Raw genomic sequence first — 22082 nt, forward strand, 5'->3', positions numbered from 1 at the left:
CATTTTATGCCACTTAACTGGCACAGGACTGCTTAAAATGAGACTAGGTTCATTGGGTGTGTGAGAGTAAGGTTGTTTTACAAGGCATTTGAGAACATTACTTTCATTCAGGATTTCCTTTTCTTTGAAAATATAATTAATTACCAATGGTCTTGGAACTTCTCAACCTGTAGGATAAAGGTACATTTGACCTGCATTCCTAGCTTAGGGGAAATGCAGAATTAAGTCAGAAAGGATGGAGACTTTGGGCAAAAGTAAGAAACCAAACCAGACTGTTCTTTCCCTGTCTCTTAACTAACTGCAAGGAACAAACTGCTGCTTGGATGGAAGCCTCTACCTTAACAAAAACATTGTGTTCTATTTAATGAAGGCTTACCAGTTTGGTTGTAATTTTGAAATTATTTTGCAGGAATTCCATCATTTGGGGAAATATTTTTGTTGATTTTTCATATATGAATTATTTAGGGGAAAAGGTGCAGTATGCTATTATGGAAGTAATAGTAATTTGGATTTGTTCACATGTTGCTTGTGAGTGTCTTACTGTTAAATTTTTGAATTAAATAATAAACTAAAATAAAAATACCTCTTATGTAGGATGAAATCCAGGCTCACCAGGCAGGAGTTATTTAAGATTCAGCAATCTCATTAAGTCCCAACTACTTCAGAAGATGATGAAGGAAGATTATAAGTTTCAGACCAGCCTTGTCAAATTAGACCTTGGCTCAAAGTTTAAAAAAAAAAAAAAAAAACAATAACAGGGTTGGGGATGTAACTTAGTGGTAGAGTGCCTCTGGGTTCAATCCCCAGTACTGCCAAAAAAAAAATGTTTTCAACAATCTCCAGAGTTAGTGTCAGAGTTTGAAACAGGTATAATGTTTGTCTCTAGTCTCCATGTAGAAAACTAGAAATTTCAAAAGATTAAGTAAGTCATTTTTGGTACTGGGGCACTCTACTACTGGGCAACATCCTTGGTCCTTTTTGTTTTTTTAATTTTGAGACAGGATCTCACTAAGTTTCTGGGATGGACTTGTAATTCTCCTGCCTCAGCCCCCTGAGTTGCTGGCATCATAGGCGTGTGCCATTGCACCCAGCTCAAGAGTGAATCTTCAAGATTGGTGAGCATAGGAAAAACATCCCAGAGCTGAGGATTTAGCTCAGTGGTAGAATGCTTGCCCAGCATATATATGTGCAGCCCTTTGTTCAGATCCTGGCACCACAGAAATAAAAAGAGAAAAAGATTAGTGTCTATCCTATATGCATTTAGAGTGTTCAGCATTGTTATTTTATTTTCAAAACAAAGGGGATGAACAGTGGGTTTAAAGAATATAAACAGTATATTGGGAACATTTGGAACTCTTTCCATCCTTGGACTTTTTCTACTTTAAAAGCAAATGCAGGGCTGGGAGTATAGTATAGTGGCATGGTTCCAGGGTTCAATCTCCAACACTTGCCCCCCAAAAAAGCTTAAAGCTGTGCCCTCCCACATGGTAGCTACTAACTCTGTGTGACTGTTGAACAATTGAAATGTGGCTAGTTTAAGTATGAAATTGAAATTTAATCTTTTATTCTAAGTTAAAAAACTGAAATGTATAAAATGGTTTTGCACTAAACACAACTTTATTGTTTGGGTAGGACTATATTCCATTTAAACTTGAAAATGTAACATCACACTTAAGATGTGTCATGTTTCCACATTTTGGAAATTTAGTGTTTTAAAAAATTATCTCAGTGATTTTTATTAATAGTACATTAAAGTGATGACTTTTCTTTCTTTTGAGGTGCTAGAGATAGAACCCAGGGCCTCAAGCATGCTAGAAGTGCTCTAACATTGAGCTACACCTAACAGGAACAATGATGTTTTGATTTTGTTAGGCAAAAAATGTTTTTTGTACCAGTGATTGAATCCAGGGGCACTTTACCACTGAGCCACATTCCTAGCCCTTTTTTTTTTTTTTTTTTTTTTTTTTTTTTTTTTTTTTTAATTTCAAGATAGGGTCTTGCTAAGATGCTGAGGCTGCTTCTGAACTTGTGATTCTCCTGCGGTAGCCTCCCAAGCTGCTGGGATTACAGGTGTGTACCACCATACCCAGCTTTGAAAACATTTTTATTTTACCCTTTTTTTTTTTTTTTTTTTTTTTTTTTTTTTTTTTTAGTGCTGGAGATAGCCTCAAAACTGCACGCATACCAGGCAAATGCTCTACAACTGAGCCATATCCTTAGCTCAAGAGTTTTTTTTTTAATGTGGCTGTTCAAAAGTTTAAAATTACATGTGGTTCACATTGTGTTTCTTTTGGACTGTGTTGCTTCAGACAGGTTATTAAGGGAAATGAACTCAATATTCACATTGGATTTGGTTCAGTTGTTTAAATATCTGCAGTGTGTAAGGCATTTTGCTAGTGGCTTTTGGTGGAGTTTTAAAAGGACTATAATTCTGGTTCTTTCTCTAAAGGAAACCATTTGGGAAGAGAAGACTTTACACTTAAAAACATCATGAAGTCAGGAAGTGCCACTCTGGTGGCACAGACGAGTGCTATGTGCAGAGATGGATGGTAAATTGCTAGCTGAGATAGTCAGTAGTAGCTTCATAAGTGGTAAGATTCCATAGACCCTGAAAGAGTGACTGAAATAGGGAGAGACTAAGGAAGGTCTGAGAGAATAGCATTAGGAAAAGTATGAATGGAATAAAGGATAAGGTATGTTGGGCAGGGATGGGGCAACCCAGATAGATTGGTCTTTCCCAAAAATTGCTTTAATTTTTTGCTTCTGGAATATGTAACTTTAAAAAGATTCTTTGCCCAGAACAGAAGACCAAGAGACTGAACTATTCCTTAATGACATTTTAGTTCAAAGGATCTTTTGAAATCAGTCTGTTATCACTCCTACCTGATAAGAAACATTTCTTTTTAATATTCAGCATCTACTTGAATATTTCCAGAGACACAACTTTCCTTGCTTCAGGAGGCTGGTTATGTCTCCATTTTTGGAGTTTCATCATACTGTTGTGTTAAAAGGAAGAATTTTTTTCCCATATATTTTATTATTTCTAATTTGACATATTGTGTGCTTGTCTCTGGTATGTGTCTGTCATTACCACCCCCCCAGGGGAGGGTTGCAGTACTGGAGATTGAATTCAGGGCCTCATGCATGCCAGGCAGGTTCTCTACCATTGAGCGACATCCCCAGTTTCTTTATTTCCCCATCTGTTTTGGGGGCACTTGGGATTGAACTCAGGGAATGCTCTGTCACTAGCTATATCCTCAGCCCTTTATTTTATTTTGGGAGAGCTGAAGTCTCCTGTTTGGCCTTGAACTTGGGATCATCCTGCCTCGGGCTCCCACGTTTCTGGGCATGGACCACTGTGCCTGAACCCTGAGTCTTTTTTTTTTTCCTGTAGTAGGGATTGAACTCAGGGCCTCAAGCATGCTAGGCAAGTACTCTACCACTGAGACAAATCCCTAGCTAGTCCTTTATTTTGAGACAGGATCTGCCTAGGCTGGCCTAGAATTTGTGATCTTCCTGCCTCAGCCTCCTGTGTATCTGGGATTACAGGTGTGTGCCAACAAGCCTGGCTGGTTGTGCTCTCTTTATGTTATACCTCTTAATATTTGAAGATGATAATTGTATCCTTTTTTAGACTTTCTTCAGGATAACCATCCCTGGGTAATAAAGCCATTTATATATTTTATTTTTTGAGACCAGGGGTAAGGGAATCTTGCTTTATTGCCCAGGCTGGGCTTAAACTTCACTCTCCTCCCACTTCAGCCTCCTGATTAACTGGGGTTACAGGCCTGTGCTCCAGTGCTTGTCCAGCCATTTCTTTTGTTTGTAGGTTTTTTACCATCTTTGTCATTCTAGAAACTTGCTTGTGTATGCCATTGTCCTTTTAGAGATATTTTTTAAATGTTTCAAATGTACCACAGGTAGTCTGAACAGCAGGTTTCAATGGGGCTGTTACCTGCTTTTATTTGAACACTGTGGTATATGAAAGCCATTTGTGACTCTGTTAGGTTACTTAGCAGCCAGGTCAAACAGGCTTTTTTATATTGAGCTTGCAGGTAAGTTCTTTTTCATGTGAACTGCCAAGACAGGTCCTTCTCCTACTCTTTACTTTTGCAATGAGCTATTTCAGCCTGATCACCCTTAATAAAAGTGTATGAAGTAGCACATATATCATTATATCATTTTATTTTAGCCCATCCTCACAGTTCACTGTGAATTGAGAATATTATCATGTACCATCTATGTTAACTTGCAACCTTGAGTTGTTTGTATATTTGGTAAGAATGTTTTTAACTGATTCATCCAAATGGTTCATTTTTAAATGGTAAGTTTATAGGGTGATTTGCAGGTTAACATTGCTCCATGATCTTTTTATTTCCAGTACTGGGGATTGAGCCCTGGACCTTCACACATGCTAGGCAAGTGTTCTACCCCTGAGCTACATCCCTAACTCTTTATTTTGAGACAGAATCTCACTGTTTCCCAGGCTGAACTCAAGCTTCTTGTCCACCTGTCTCAGCCTCCTGAGTAGCTGGGGCTATAGGCATGCACCACCATACCTAGCTTGCTTCATAATCTTTGAGGGTAGTATATTAACAGCCGTGAATCTGTTAAACTGAATTATCATTAAGCTCCTTCCTACTCAGTGTGATTCTGGGTTCAGCATCAGCATCACCTGGTGGCTTATTAAAATGCAGATCTCAGGTCCCATTTGCAACCTACTGAGCCAGATCTCTATTTTAACAAGGTTTTCATATCATTCATGTGTATGCTGAAGTTTAAGAAGTACTGAGCTAGCCCATGTTTTTCATAATAGTAGGAAGAGAAACCCCATATCTGATGCAGAAAATAAATCAGTAAGATAGCATTGTTACCCTGTAGAATTAGCTGTGGAATTTAAAAAATATTCATGTCTGTCCAACCTCAGAGAAATATTCCCAGGTGATTCTGAAGTGCAAGCCAAAGTTGAGAACCATCCCTATGTAAAGCCAATAAAAATTTGACAGCGAATTCCACTTCTGGTGGACATGTTTTCTTCTACATTTGAGCAATATATCTGATAGTCAGTTCCAGAATTTTTTCCTTTTATTTGTGTGTGTTTCTGGGGATTGACCCCAGGGCCTTGTACATACTAAGCAAGTGCTCTACCACTAAAGTACATTCCCAGCCCTCCCCTAAGTTTGTTGACAGATTTTACTACGCTATTATTTCTAGACTATACCTTTTATGAAGATCAAATCATTTTTAAAAGCTAGTATTTTACCATCTCCATGATATTTCAGAGATTTTTGTTATGAATTATTCATTTTTTGTGGTACTGGGGATTGAAACCAGGGGTGCTCTACCACTAAACTATATCCCAGGTCCTTTTATATTTTTTACTTTTAGAAGGGGCCTTGCTAAGTTGCCAAGGTGACCTCAAACTGTGGTCCTTCTACCTCAGCCTCCAAATTCCTGGGATTACAGGCATGTACCACCACATCCAGCACAAATTATGCGATCTTGACTCTGAATTCTCTCTTTGAGAAGTTTGGGTTTTTTGTTTTGTTCTTTAAATTAGAAGGTATTTCTCCTTGTTGATAAAAATAGAAGATTAGTGGCCCTACTTTCCATCTTCTTAGTATAGTCAGTCCCTCCTATGCTCAGTACAAGACCCCTTTCTTGTTTCAGATGCTGTTTTTTAAATCTTACTCATATGTTTACAAGTTTCTGTACCTTTTGGGCTTTAATCTTCTTGATACTGTTCTTAAGACTGTGCCACTGTTGTTAATTGTCCTTGGCATGTGAGTTTTCTGTTATCTGTGGTTCATATCCTTGAAGTGTCAGAACTTGTCAGATGTTTTTTTTTTGTGGTGTCAGTATTGAACCCAGGGCCTCAGCATATTGGACAAATGCTCCAGCTCTGAGCTACACCTCTAGTACAGAAGATTTATATTTTTAAAGCTTATTAAATCATCTCTTTTTGGTATTGGGGATTGAACCAGGGGCACTTTAACATTGAGCTACATCCCCAGTCCTAATTTTTTTTATTTTGACAACAGAATCTTAGTAAATTTCTGAGACCAACCTCAAACTTGGAATCCTCCTGCTTCACAAGTGGATCTTGTCCTAATTGTCATGTTACTAGCATTCAAAATATTAATTGCTTTAAGAACATTCATCAAATGTTACTGGTGGTTTTCTTTGGTTCAAGATATTACAGCTGGAGTTTCGTTTTCCTTTATGCCTCTGCATTTTAAACAGTCATTTGCTTTTGCTATTCCCAATAGTAAATTGTGGGGGGAAAACTGGCTTTTGTTGTTTTGTTTTTAGTGCTAGGGCCACATAATTTATGTCGGTTTTATTTAAGCTGATTTCCTAGTCCTCACAACAAGTTTCAAGTTATAAAGACAGTGTTTGTCAGTTATTTCTATTATTTAGTCTTAATAAAAATTAAGGAATCTTAGTTATGAGATTAGGAAACTCTTACCAAAAATATTATGGTCTACCCCCTCCATTTCTTCAATATATTTATTTTGTTTAAATAATGCTAAGGTATTTACAAGAATAATGATCTAAGGAAAATAGAATGTAAATTTAGGTGTGCTGGTGTCTAGACTTAAGTTCCTTAGGCTCAGCGAGCAGGCAGAGTTTGACGCAATAGACTTCTCAATGTTTATATCTGGAAAAGGGTTTTTTTTTTTAAATTTCCTCTTTAGGATGAATTTGTGAACATTCTGGTACTTCATGTGTTGTGTGTAGGTATGCAGAGGTTAAATCATAGTACCAATATAGACTGTATTTTTCCCCATGAATCAAATTTCGTATTGTCCTCATCTGTTTGGGCTACTGTAATAGAATGTTATATACTGGGCAGCTTAAACAACAGAAACTTATTTCTTACATTTCTGGAGGCTGAAAAGTCAGAATCAAGGCAGTGGCAGGTTTGTTTTTTGGTGAGGGCTGACTTTTATCTTCATTGGTAGAACAGGCAAGGCTGCTCTCTGGGGCCTCTTCTAAGGGCACTGATGAGGGTTAGTACTTCAGCCATGTGAATTTTAGGAGACAGAAGCCAAATTTCCCCAATTTTTTTTTTTCTTTTCTTTTTGGTACCAGGGATTTAACCCAGAAGTGCTTAGCCACTGAGCCACATCCCCAGTCCTTTTTATTTTTTATTTTGAGACAGAGTCTTGCTAATAACTTATTGAGGCTGGTATTTTTCTTGATAAAACTCAATATGAGGGCTGGGGAGATAGCTTAGTTGGTAAAGTGCTTGCCTTACAAGCACAAGGTCCTGGGTTTGATCCCCAGCACTGCAAAACAAAACAAAACAAAAAAAACTCAATATGTAATAATAATTGAGTACAGTGTTTATCACTTATTTGTGGTATTGGGGATTGAACCTAGTGGCACTCTACCACTTAGCTATATCCCCAGCCCATTTTATTTTTTGAGACAGTGTCTCAGTAATTTGCCCAGGCTGGCCTCCAACTTTTAATCATCCTGCCTCTACCTCCTGAGTCGCTGGGACTACAGGTGTGTGTCACTATGCCTGACAAAAAGAACTGTAAATTAGTTTTATTTTTGTGGTACTGGTGATTGAACCCAGGGCTTCACACATGCTAGGCAAGCACTTTACCACTGAGCTACGACACCCTCCCCACAAGCATATGATTTTAACGAAGTATGCTCATCTCTTGGAGGAGGCGTTTACAGAATTTTATTCTTTTTTTTAAATAGCTTTTTAATGTATGTATGTGTGTGTGTGTGTGTGGTGCTGAGGATCAAAGCCAGTGCCTCACCTGTGCTGGGCAAGCACTCTACCACTGAACCACAACCCCAGCCCCTAAAGAATTTTGATAGCTTCTTTTAAATTTCAATTAGTGTCTCATACACCATACAGCATAGTTACTATTTCCAGTTGAAAGTTACATAGAAGCTCCTCAGTTCCATCATTAAATGGATTTTGAAGAAAAGGAAATTTCCTGTTCATTTACATTGAGGTCCAAATACCACTTCTGAAATTATACTTTGAACTCTAAAAATAAATCTATAAATTTGGGAATAGAGCTCTTATTTCTTTGACAGCAGAAAAAGTACATAAAGCAACTTGCCATTATTTGTGTTGCCAGTGATAGTTACTGTTGGATTGATTTTTATCATAGTATTGGTTTTGAATATAAGCATTGTTTGCCTTATTATTCATTAAGAAACATCGTTGAGTCCACAGCAAAAGCTAATTTCCCAAGTCACCCATTGTTTGAAAATAGTAATTGAGAGTGGTTCTTATTAAGAAAAAGAATTCAGTCTTTTCCCTGAGTACAACAAATCACTAAAGTTTACCTGTGTTAAGCAATCAGAATGCCACATGGTAGAGCAAGTCAAGATTTCTGACAGAAAATTCATAGAACTGAGGATGGTTAAGTTCACAGAAGTGAGATTCACCATTGACACCACTTGGTTCAATAACATAATGAATTCAAGTATTTTCTGCCCATTATCTGCAGAATAACCACAGACTTTAAACACCATTTTTGTAGGCTTTGTAAATTCGTCCGACTAGGTCATTTTCCACTCCAGCATTTCAATTGTAACACATCTTAATGGATCTGCTTCAGGTTCTGCTGAATTAAGTGTTTTCTCAACTTCCTTAAAAATATTCTCACCTGTAGTTTCATACAGACTATTCGTAGGGGTTACTTCTGCACTTAGTTCAAACTCCTTAAATAATCAACACTTGGCTCCTTGAGTAAACAGCAACTGAATGTTATCAGTTATATTTGTCAACTAATCAGTAGCTAAGGAAAACCACTCCATCATTTGCATGAATGTTCAATTGATTAGTGATACTACTTCCATTATCCTTGACTTTTTGTACAAGTGCATTCACCAAAGGCAAATACATTTTTTTTTGGTGCTAGGAATTGAACACACATGCCCTCTTATCACTGAGCTATATCACCAGCCCTTTTCTTAGTTTGAGACAGGGTTTCACTAAGTTTCTGACACTGGCCTCAGTTGTAATCCTCCTTCCTCATCTTTTTGAGTCTCTGAGATTACAGGCATGTACCACCATGCCCAGCTAAAAAGCTAATATTCATAAACAAGTTTATTTTCTCTGGACAGATTTCTGCACTCAAAACAATTCCATTTACCATTGATAAATGGCTTTCCCTGAGTAGGCAAAAATAAGCCACTTGGAAAGGTTCTTTTTGAAGGTTCATTTTCATTTTTTAATAAAGAAAAATTTTGGATGAGATACTTCATTTTTGAATTTTCTAATTTTTCAGACTAGCTTTCTGTGAACTGGGAGTATGTGACGATTATTTAGTCTAATAATATCAAGTATATATTGTATTACATTAGCACATCTATATTGTCTGCATAATAAATGCAGTCTTTGCCATGTGATGAAAAAAAATCTATCTGATGTGCCTTCAAGCAGCAGGCAAAGTCCACTTTTCTTTTCATTTGACATGATGAATTTAGTAATTTCAAAAATGTCACAGTATGGTGATACACATGGCAGCTGAAATACTGTTGTTTTAACTGCATCATGGCAACTTACAGTGCACAGAGCAGCAATGCAGAGCAGTGAGAGTGCCACTTACACTCTCTCACAACTAACTGCTCAACTCTGCCATTATAGCACAAAAGCAGCCATAGGCAGAATGTAAATGAATGTGTATGACTGTGTTACAGTAAAATTTTATGAACATTGAAATGAGTTTCATATGATTTTTACATATCACAAGACAGTTTAATTTTTTAACCCTTTGAAAATATAAAACCTGAATATTGATAATTCAGTGGTAGAGTGCATTCACACAAGGCTCGAAGTTCAGTCCTCAGCACCCCCTCCCACCAAATGTGTAAGCCATTCTTAGATTGCAAGAGAATAAAAATAGGCAGTGTGACTGGATTTGGCCCAATGGCTGTAGTTTTTCCAAATTCTGACTTAGTGTTCCTAGTATTGCAGTGCTTTTCTGGAGGGTTTCTATTTTAAAATTGTATTTATTTGAGGTATTGAAATCCACATCTTTTCCTACATTCTGGATTTTCACATAATTGTCTTAAGCTAGGTTCCCTGGCACACACCTGCAATCCCAGTGGCTTGGGAGCCTGAGGCAGAAGGATTGCAAGTTGAAAGCCAGCCTCAGCAACTTAGGCCCTAAGCAACTTAGCAAGACCCTGTCTCTAAACAAAAACATATAAATAGGACTGGGGATGTGGCTCAGTGGTTAAGCACCCCTGGCTTCAATCTCTGGTACCAAAAAAATAAATAAATAAAAGTGTCTAAATAGTATACATAATGACCTGTTTTCAAGATTGGTCTCCTTTCTCCTTTTAGATAATTTTCCACTTGTTCATCAAGATGGAAAACTCAGATTCTAACGATAAAGGAAGTGGCGATCAGTCTGCAGCACAGCGCAGAAGTCAGATGGACCGATTGGATCGAGAAGAAGCTTTCTATCAGTTTGTAAATAACCTGAGTGAAGAAGATTATAGGCTTATGAGAGATAACAATTTGCTAGGCACCCCAGGTATGCTACATGTAATTTAAGGATTTGTATATGTAAATTACAGGGTTTAAAATAATGACCTATTATAAAAGTCTGTTTCTTTAGTTATTATGAAAAATGATTAATATAAAGAATATAGAATGGCATTTACTGCTGTACTTACTACTTGATGGTATTCATTTATATTTGGAAATCCTGTCAAATTTTAAGGTTATAAATTAAATTACGAATTTTTAGCAAAACATCAAAAAAGAAGCTGAACAATCTCTTTGTTCTTGGTTAGCTTTATTTAACTTTTAGAAGTGGGTCCAAGTGTGAAATAGATAATGGAAACTTTAGTTCCTGGGACAGACCTCTATTTTGTCATTTCCAATTCTCCAAATACATCCCAGACGTAACCCTGTAGAGTTAGTCACAGATAAAATGGCAGAACCTTTGGTTATTCTGTTTCATCATTACTGTCTCATTTGACCCCAACTAAAACTCAGCATCTCCCTTCTCCTTCTTTCTATTTAATTCTACTAAACTTTGGGTGATTGTGTGTTTTAAAAGGTAAGGATTTAGCAGGATTTTTAAGAGGGAGTGTGTTCAGTAACTCAGGAAGCTAAAGCAGGAGGATTTTAAGTTCAAGGCCAGCCTGGGCAACTTACTGAGACCCCGTCTCACAATAAAGTTTTAAAAGGGCTGGGCATAAAGAATGACAAAATTATGGCATTTGCAGGCAAATGGATGAAATTGGAGAATATCATGCTAAGTGAGATAAGCCAATCTCAAAAAGACAAGGGACGAATGATATCGCTAATAAGTGGAGGATGACACATAATGGGGGGGAGGGAAGGGTTAGTGTTAGGGTTAGAGTTAGGGTTAGGGAGGGGGGCAAGTATGGAGGAAGAAAGTACTGTATAGAGGGTAAAGAGGGGTGGGAGGGGTGGGGGGAAGGGGAAAAAAATAACAGAAAGAATCAAACAACATTACTGTATGTGGATTTATGATTACACAAATGGTATGCCTTTGCGCCATGTACAAACAGAGAGGCAACATGTATCCCATTTGTTTACAATAATAAAAATAAATAAATAAATAAATAAAAGGGCTGGGGATATAGTTAAATTGTACAATGCTTGCCTAGAATGCACAAAGCTCTGGGTTTTGATCCCCAGTACCACAAAAAAATAGACTGGTAGGGGTTGCATTTTGAGCCAGCAGTACCAGACTTCAATCAAAAATGCCTAAGTTGAAGTTCTGGCCCTGCTGTTACTTGGTGTGTCTTCTGGCAAGTCAGTCTCTCACTCAGTCTGTTTTCTCATTTTACAATGCAGATAACAATGTCTGCTTCCAAAAATTGCAATTTTTAAAAATTAGATATTGCATGCAAAAGTACTTCATAAATTAGAAAGATTTTGGGTATGTATATGTATATGCTGAGGATTGAACCCAGGGCCTCAAGAATGCTGAGCATTTGGCTCTAATACTGAGCTACATCCCCTGCCCTGAGAAGGATATTTGTATAAATATAAGTTGCAATATTATGTTCTTGAAGAAGTGAATTTTATACAGGCTCCTATTCGCTTCTTGATTTTCACCTTAGATATTTAAGTCTCTGGTTTTCTATTTTTAGTTTTTAGGTTTTTAAAAAAAATTTTGCTCTTAACTATTTTAAACATAGTATTTTTCTTATAATCTTCATGTGTCAGATCACCATGGGGCACTGATGAAGTATTTATTCCCCTAAACTCATTTTTTCCCTCTGATGTTTTGCTTGTTGTGGGAGTCACTAGTTTTTATTTGTAATTTGGAAAATACTTTTAAACTTTCAGGTGAAAGTACTGAGGAAGAGTTGCTGAGAAGACTACAACAAATTAAAGAGGGTCCACCACCCCAAAACTCAGATGAAAATAGAGGTATATTTTGCTTTGGGAGGTGGGTAGGGGATGGAATGATAAGAACTTCATAATATTAAATGTCAGCCAAAGATTATCCAGAAATGGCACAAATTAATTTGGTGCTAAGTAACTGCTCATAAAAAGAGAAGTGGCATTTTCTTGATATTTGGTGAGAATGTCAGCATGTTTTTTTTTTTCTGCCTCACCTTTGGATTGTTTGCATTAATTGGGACACAGTGAGAAATGGCCTATTTAAAATGTGATTTGTTTCTCCTCTTGGTTTTCCACCTCCGTTGAAATTTCCTCCTACTTAATTCCTTATTTATAAATATGTGGCTTTCTCACAGCAAAATGAAATGCTGCATTGTCTGTCCCAGTGGTTCTCAACAAGGTGTAATTTTGTCCCCCTCCGGGAGTATTGGCAATGTCTGGATACATTTTTGGTTGACACAGTAGAGTTTCTACCAGCATCAAGCAGGTAGAGATGAGCAAGAATATAACCAAACATCCTGATATCCTGTAATACACAGCATAGCTCCCAGAATTAATTGGCTTAAAATGTCAGTAGCACCACTGCTGAGAAATCCTGCTGTAACCTCAGGTCTGGTGTTTCCCTCCCAACATGAAGTAGGGAATTTGACTCTGTAACTTAGGAGCTATGATAGTAATTTGATTCTCGAATATGCCATTATATATGCCTTGCTAAGTTCAAGATGTTCATTTGATCAGATCTCCAATTTTGTGTCAATTTAAAATCTTGATGATATTAACAAATATTCAAATACTTTTAAATTATGACCTTGTTTGTATTCTTGCTATGGCCGCAATAGTCTTGCATTTTAAAACAACATCATGTTATCAAAGACGCTTAAGCCAAGAGCCTAAGAAGTAGACTGATGAAAGTTTGACAAAAATATAATTTGTACCAAAATACTACCATTGGTGTTTTGGCAGTGGACTGAGAAAATGTTGCCTTCTGACAGACCCACAGTGGTATGTTAGACTTTGTGTATCATGAAATAAAATAACTGAAAATAGATCCTTCAGATCCCCTTTAAATATAAAAGTAATTTTCTAAATTTCTCTAGGGATTAACTTTTGTTTGCAAATACAGTTGAGCTTTTCCTGCCTTTTACTTGCAAATCTGTGTGGTATAGTTTTAAAAATCTGTAAATGTGAAATTTGTTCATAATTTTTAAGTTTTTTAGTACAGAGTTGCGGAGTGCTTTATGTGATTGTCCTAATTTTAGTAGTTCCTTTTTCTCCCTCTTCCCATCCTTTGTTTTAAACAGGTGGAGGAGATTCTTCAGATGATGTGTCTAATGGTGACTCCATAATAGACTGGCTGAACTCTGTCAGACAAACTGGAAATACAACAAGAAGTGGGCAAAGAGGAAACCAGTCTTGGAGAGCTGTGAGCCGGACTAATCCGAACAGTGGTGATTTCAGATTCAGTTTAGAGATAAATGTTAACCGTAATAATGGGAGCCAAAACCCAGAGAATGAAAATGAGCCATCTGCAAGGCGTTCTAGTGGAGAAAATATGGAAAACAATAGCCAAAGGCAAGTGGAAAATCCACGATCTGAATCAACATCTGCAAGACCATCTAGGTCAGAACGAAATTCAACTGAAGCATTAACAGGAGAAGCTCCACCTACCAGAGGTCAAAGGCGGGCAAGAAGCAGGAGCCCAGACCATCGGAGAACCAGAGCAAGGGCTGAAAGAAGTAGATCGCCTCTTCATCCAATGAGTGAAATTCCACGAAGATCTCATCATAATATCTCATCTCAGACTTTTGAGCACCCTTTGGTAAATGAGACAGAGGGCAGTTCTAGAACCCGGCACCATGTAACATTGAGACAGCAAATAACTGGACCTGAGTTGCTAAGTAGAGGTCTTTTTGCGGCTTCTGGAACAAGAAATGCCTCTCAAGGAGGAGGTTCTTCAGATACAGCTGGCACTGGTGAATCTACAGGATCAGGACAGAGACCTCCAACCATAGTCCTTGATCTTCAAGTAAGAAGAGTTCGTCCTGGAGAATATCGCCAGAGGGATAGTATAGCTAGCAGAACTCGGTCAAGGTCTCAGACGCCAAACAACACTGTTACTTATGAAAGTGAGCGAGGAGGTTTTAGGCGCACATTTTCACGTTCTGAGCGGGCAGGTGTGAGAACGTATGTCAGTACCATCAGGATTCCCATTCGTAGAATCTTAAATACTGGTTTAAGTGAGACTACATCTGTTGCAATTCAGACCATGTTAAGGCAGATAATGACAGGTTTTGGTGAGCTAAGCTACTTTATGTACAGTGATAGTGATTCAGAGCCTAGTGGCTCAGTCCCAAGTGGAAATATAGAAAGAGCAGAGTCACGGAATGGAAGAGGGGGTTCTGGTGGTGGTAGCAGTTCTGGTTCCAGTTCCAGTTCCAGTTCCAGCTCGAGTTCCAGTTCCAGTGGTGAAAGTTCAGAAACTAGCTCAGAGGTGTTTGAAGGCAGTAATGAAGGAAGCTCATCATCAGGCTCATCAGGTGTCAGGCGAGAGGGTCGACATAGGGCCCCAGTCACTTTTGATGAAAGTGGCTCTTTGCCTTTCCTTAGTCTGGCTCAGTTTTTCCTCTTAAATGAGGATGATGATGACCAACCTAGAGGACTCACCAAAGAACAGATTGACAACTTGGCAATGAGAAGTTTTGGTGAAAACGATGCATTAAAAACCTGTAGTGTTTGCATTACAGAATATACAGAAGGCAACAAACTTCGTAAACTACCTTGTTCCCATGAATACCATGTCCACTGCATCGATCGCTGGTTATCTGAGAATTCTACCTGTCCTATTTGTCGCAGAGCAGTCTTAGCTTCTGGTAACAGAGAAAGTGTTGTGTAATTAAGATCTGAACTCTCAGCTGTATGGCTGATATAGTGATGGGCAAATAGGAATCACTTGCTTTATGTCCACTTTTTGAGTGGTGCTTAAATGTAAAGGAACAACCTGAATTGAGTCATTGCTTTCTGAAGGAATCATGTCCTTTTTCCAGTTTCTGTTTGAGATTGAGGTATTTAAAAAGCAATGTTTTAGGACCTAAAAATCTGACTTCAGTACCAGTTGAATCAATATACTGATTATTTGTCATGTACACTTGTCAGTTTCTCCTTTGTTATTTTAAAAGATCTGCCTTAGCAATGGCTCCTGTCTGTTTCTTGTTGACCTTTAACATTTCCCACACCATAGGAGAGAGGGGCAAAGGAAATTCCCAGTTAAGACTAAGTTACAGTATGTGTTTCATAAGCGATTACTTAAAGCTATACCGTTCCCAGTTTAGTTGACACAAATTCAGCCACATTCTGAATATTGTTTGTTCACCTTTCAGACTAGTTGATACTGGACATGTCAGTGTAAATAACACTAAAGTTAGGATCTTTTAAGTGTATAACTGTCTCCTAAGCCCATCACTGTGGCACACTGTAGAGTGAGCTTATAGTTTAATTGAGATATTTATCTTGTGGAAATATTAAAAAGCCTATGCTTGTGTAAGTGAAAAAAATCACGTTCATTTGTTTAAAAATGTAAAGCTATTTTGTAGAGGCTCAGTACTTTTCCAATGCACTGTTGTATTAATGCATTAAAAATTGTAAAGTACCATGCTTAGAAATGAGAAAACTGCTTTTTGTGAGCCAACATAGTTTAAAAACACACCAAACAAAGTACGAAGCTGCTTTTGTAAGTGTGTAGATGTCAAGAGCAGAACATATCTGTAATATTTAATGTATGTGAACAGCTACTGTGACATGAAAAGGAAAGGACGGTGCAGAATCAAACTACATTAAAGACCAATGGAAATCATGTATTTTAACTTGGATTTAGGCAGGAAGTGAAAGATGGGAGTAAAGAAAACTGCTCTGAAGAAATTTGAAGTTTTCACGAAGACAGTAATATGCAGACACAAACTGGTTGCATGCTGTGAGAGCAGCAGCATTTTGACCCTGTATTCTACTTGAATAGATGAAGACCAGCAAATTTATCAGAGCTTTCTTTGGTTTATGAAAAACGAACCACTAACACTTAACACAAGTTAAATTGCTATTTTTACAAGTCTGCTCCTCAAAAAAAAAGGTGGAGGAAAGCGACTATAAACCACTTTTAGCATAAGAATTGCAGTTGGTACAGATGTGTGTGCTAATAGGAAAGTCTCGAATTTGCTTGTTTTCAAGATTTGTCCTGTAAGGTACTAGTGCACACTTGTTAATATTTCATTACTATCTCTGTAGCACAGATTTAACATATCACATTTAAAGACCTGTTGAAGAATTAAGGAATTTTCTTCCTTTGTTGAAAGTGAGTCATATTGGGTTATTTGAAATTCAAATTTTAATTGTGCTGCCCATATTTGAAGATGAGATTGCTGACTCACTATCTATGGACATGCACTTTATGTTGTTTTCTTACTAGTAAGAATAGAACTATGATAACCCCAGTACACTTGCCTAATTTCTCTTTTGAGACCAGTTGAAGTTAGGATTAGTCTGGCTGTGGAACAGATACTTATTTTTCTGGGAATAGCTAGCAGGCCAGAAGAGGGACTGAACACATCCTTGGCCTTAAACAAAATTAGCTAACTACCCAGATACATTCAAATACTCTGAAATAAACAAGTCTGCTTTTGGAATTACCTGGCTACCTTCACTGTTATCACCTAAGCTGTAAAGATTATTTCAAAATGCATTCTTTCATGTTTTCCTCTGGCTTTCAATCCTACCTAAGTATCAAGGAAATTAAACTTGTGTAAATATGGTAGTTGTTTACTAAGGATATGTACTGCTCTTGCAAGGAAATAATGTCCAAACAAAGCTTCACTTATTTTTTTTAATGTAAGCAGATTTCACTGTTTATGGCGCTTATGTAATACATTTTATCTTTTTAAAAAAAATGTCCATGTAAAAGTAAGGATTCCTTTATATTTGTGAGCCTCCTTGTCTCCTTCCCTTAAGGGTATAATCATTGGTTTTCATATCTACAGGGTAGTACTGATTGACTAAAAACAAGTCCATTTTCTTCTTGGTATAAAATGTTCCATTAACATAGGGGTGGTCATTTTAAATAGTTTTAAATCAACTGCAGCACGTTCTAAGCATAAAAGAGTTATTGGCAACAGGTACCTCCCTAACCTCCCAAGATGTATTACTTATTTGTGAAGTATTAAAACTAAGAGGTAACGCAAGCAGAATGCTGGTCATGAATGTAGATGTTGAAGCTCTTCATAAACACTGGAAATAGAACTTTTAAGTTTTTAGCCTTTGGTAGACTGCACATACTGGACATGTGCATGTGGACACCTTTTTCATTAGCACTCTTATCCATTGGACTGCATAGAATGAATACAAGTATTTTTAGTGGAATTTGCTACTTAATTTTTTATTTTTCAAAGTCCATAACTAATATATGCTTACTAATGTTGTGGACATTGAAGACAAGGTTGTTTGCAGGTGTCAGATGTACAATGGAAAACAAAAATCTTTTTTCCCCACCAGCATCCAAACACCTATACTTGAGAAAGCATTTTCTTGCAAAAGAAGTAACATTTCATTTTATATCTTTGCACTTTTTCTTTATTACAAAAAGGTTCTGTGTTTAAGACCTACTTTGAACTTCATGCAGTAATAGGAACAAAAAAAAATGTTGGGAGATCACATTGTTCAAAGCATAGGGAAAAGTACTAAAACCTGAATTTCCTTGAATATTTCAGATGTTTAAAATTCACTTTAGTAGTGTGAAACATTTGCAGTGTTTTGTTTAACTCCAAGCAGCTGACAAGGTTGAGATTTACTAGTACCAGAAAACAAAATTGAACAAGTTAGGTTAAAAGTTCGCAGACTGTTAGCAGCACTAGAAGAGAGTGATGTTAATTTGGAATATTTGATCTAAAAAGAACACATTAGTTACACTCAGTGGTGTTAATGGATGTGGGGAGTGGGAAAACTGTTCACATTAGTGTTGGAATGTAAGTAATAATTGTACAGTTCATAAGAAAGCCTTTAGCTCCAGGAGGTAATACACACAATCTTTAAGAACATGATTATTGGAATTCATCCAAACTTTGAGATAGGAAACTAACTGGTTAGCTCTAAGTATTACCTCGATGTCCCCGCCCCCCGAAAACATCCTTTCAGTGCCAAGTATTCTCTCCTAGTGTCAGTGTCTCATTTATCAAGGGTTATAACTTAATGCTTCGTATTTAATCACCTGCTTCCCAAGGGTCCACAATGTGAAATGGGTCAGGCATCAGCCATGATTTTCAATCAGTTTCCAAAATACCCATGTGATAGAGAAATATGCAAAATCTCTCTTAAAAGGCCATTTTTACAGCTTGCTAGAATACAGTGGCACCTTGTGGTGGTTGTTAACATTTTTAAAGGACATTTTTATCTACCCCCTTTGTTCTTTTGTGAACAAAAATAATTCGCCTTATTTGATTTTTAAAAAACGTTTTGCTTTACTGGCTTCCCTGTCAAATTTTTACTGGCATTAAGTACATAGAAGCCATGTTTGCAGGGCACTTCTATTTTTTTTACTGGTCTTAAAAGACTGTGCTGATTGCTACTTTTTGAAGTATTCTATATCTTGGCAATCCAAGAAGTTGATAAGGCACATGTTAAAGTGTCATTTGTTTTACCCCCTTTAGTATAATTCTTCAGTATGTTTAATATTCAATAACAGTGTTGTAATTCATTGAGTTAACTAGTAAATTGTGTGCTTTTGAAAAAACATTTGGAAATGTACCTTGATGTAACATGCTTCATTTGGAAAGTTAAAGTGCAAGATCTGAGGAACTAGTATTTTATTTTTAAATCAGTTTTAATAAGCAGCTAAAACCAGCTGTGAGTTCAGTATACCTGCCCTTTAAATTTTTTAGTATTCTGAAACAGTTCTTTTCCTTAACTGGACAGTTCTAGAATATTACCTAATACTCTGAACAAGTTAATGTTATTAAACCTACTTCGTATCTCAAAGTCTACAGCATAGGATAGAATTGTTTTAGTGGTGGTAGAACTCTCAAGGTTGGTTAAACAACAGTTTGTACCAATTTTATGGTTCATGTCTATATAGGTGTTTGGATTCAAATATAAAAGAAACAGGCATACCATGCAACACTCAAAACTTCAGTCAGATACTTGGTTTTGATTAGGATTTGTTTACTAAAGTTCCACAAGCTGCTTTATAGTCACTTGGGTCGAGTAGTGGCTGTCAAAAGACATGTAATGAAAGTGAGCCCCATCATACCACTGTGCCTCATTCAAAGGTTTCTTGATCAGTTCCTCATCTTGCAGATTTACTCCATTACCAAGGTATGGCTGAACCAGCTGCCCAGCCTTAACTGTATTTAGTGCCCTGTTACTAATATTCTTTTAACTGATTGATGTTTTAACAGTCCAATGTTTGGATTTTACCTCTTGATACAAGCTCCATTTGTCCCTGGTGCTGCTTTTAAAGATATAGGGCCATGTGATCAGGTATCAAGTTGAGTAGGTACGTAGTAGGCCTGGTTATGTGTCTGCCTCTTTTATCGTCTCCCAGGAAGAGCTGCTTTGGTATAGATGTTTACTTGGATTCACATAAAGAACTGGGCAGCAGGCTTGGAAAGCTTTCTGAAACCTATAAGAACCTGAAGGGATTTGGAGGGGGAGTAGTAACAAAGGCTGCCTTTATGTCTTTGAACATGAAGCACATAAATGTATGTTCTGTAAAGACTAAAGTGATTGTTATACCAGGGCTTCCTGACCTCTGGGAGAGACTGACAAAAGCAGAGAGGAACACAAAGTGAAGTGAATTTGGTTGGCTTGTTTTATCTGGTTTCTCATTTCCTTTCCATTTAAACCTGAACATTACACCCTTCTCCAATATCTATCCAGCAAACTCCTGGTTGGGAAGCCCTGTATTAAATTTTGAGAATGTACCCAGTTTTCTTATTTTTTTTTTTTGTACAGTGCTTTACACCTGCTAAAAATTAACTTGTTTAATGCAAAACAAGACCTTGAAAGGTCAGTCATATTAAAGCTGGTTTGATTATTAATAGTTATCTTTTAGGAAGAAGCTTTTTCCCTATGTAAGATGTCATACTGCAGATTTAAAATATAGACTATCAATAAAATGCATGAAGTGATCATTTGTGCTTGATCATATCTCCTTGGGGCTTTCTTTAAAAGGGGGACTCTGATAAAGATTGTGTTGCTTCAAATCAATGTCAAATTGACTTGATTTTTAGAATCAAGTGGAATAACAATGCAACCTGGATTTTGATTCCAATCTCACTGCTATAAGTGTGGGCAGGTACTGGTTTATATGATAAACTTCCATTTTATCTGTGTTGTATAGTCCAGTGGCTTTTTGGTAAAATAAAAGATTTAAGTATATTCCAACACAAGAATGCTGGGAAGATTTATGTAAATGACATTTTAAGTAGGTGCATCTTTGCTGTTCTGGTAATCTCACCATTGCTGTGAGCTCCCTCGCTTGATCTTCATATATACAAAAATTTTCTAGGTGTGCATGTGTGCTTGTGCAGCTTGTTTCCACCCCTACCTCCACCTCTTAAACATGTCTAAACCACTAAGATGTCTTTTTCCAAGCAAGTCAACATATTCAGACACCTAGATGAGGCTTCCCTTGGTATTCATTTAGCCAGTGGTGAATTTTATTCTAGTTCCATTTCCTCTGTTGCCTACAGAGCTCTCTATCGTTGGTGTCAGAACTCAGTTCCTCAGGATAGTTTTGGTGTGGTCATCTCTTCACCTTGTGACCTAGGGTTTCCTCTTTAAGTACCTCACAATTCTAAAACGTTGCACTCGAACAATATAAGATGCCCATACACAGGCAACTTTTTGAGGAAAAGTTGATGAAAAGGACCCAGACACCTAGAACAGAATTTGACAATTCTGGGTGCATTACGAGCTGCACTCAATGTTTTTTCCCCCTTTTGGTGCTGGGGTTGGAATACAGGGCTTTTTTTATACATGCTAATAGTCACGTGCTCTATCACTGAACTATACTCGCAGCCCCTTAATGGAAAAAAATGTTTTAACTCTGAAAGCTAGGGTCCAGTTTTTTTAAGGTCTTGGAAGTCAGGTAGGATTTAAATATAAAACCTTGCAGATGGATTACTAATAGCTGTATTACAGATGGCTAAACTTGTCTGCTATCGGGCTTTATATTAAATACTACTTATGTACATCATTCTTCACAGTGAGATGGAGGTATTACTACCCTGTTCCATAGGTGGAAGCTGAGATACAGATGTTTGATAATTTTCCCAGGGCCACATAGTAAGTGGCAAGAGTATTTTCACTCACATATTAAATTCCAGAGTTTTTCTTTGTGCCCTTAATCCCACTACCATATAACCTCTTGTTTTTCAATATTTATTCTAAGCCCTAGGATCGATTGTTCATGAGGTATGATTTCTTATAGAGTGCTTGCCTACCAAGTGTGAGGTACTGGGTTCAATCCTCAGCACCCCATAAAAATAAATAAAGGGATTGTGTCCATCTACAACTAAATATTTTAATAAAAAAAAAGAATAAACATCAGTTTGGGTTGGTTGGCCAAGGGACACTTAGGAGAGCAAATCATTCTGAGGAAGATTAAAGAACATAATGTGCTGTGCATAGTCATGCAGGCATATAATCCCAGCTGCTCTGGAGGGTG

General features: G+C 37.2%; 1 protein-coding gene across 5 annotated transcripts in view; it reads left to right on the plus strand.

The window, feature by feature from the left end:
* Positions 1-20542, plus strand: part of RLIM (ring finger protein, LIM domain interacting) — a 31174-nt gene extending 10632 nt beyond the window's left edge. For all 5 annotated transcript variants that reach the window (XM_079123044.1, XM_079123042.1, XM_079123045.1 and 2 more), the window contains 3 exons: positions 10331-10523; positions 12320-12403; positions 13678-20542. In XM_079123044.1, coding sequence (XP_078979170.1) covers positions 10355-10523; positions 12320-12403; positions 13678-15269 — 1845 coding nt within the window. In that variant the 5' untranslated portion in view covers positions 10331-10354 and the 3' untranslated portion in view covers positions 15270-20542. The remainder of the gene's footprint in view (positions 1-10330; positions 10524-12319; positions 12404-13677) is intronic.
* The last annotated feature ends 1540 nt before the right edge of the window (positions 20543-22082 follow it).

The sequence above is a fragment of the Sciurus vulgaris genome, assembly GCF_902686455.1.
Source record: "Sciurus vulgaris genome assembly, chromosome: X".
Classification (NCBI taxonomy): Eukaryota; Metazoa; Chordata; class Mammalia; order Rodentia; family Sciuridae; genus Sciurus; species Sciurus vulgaris.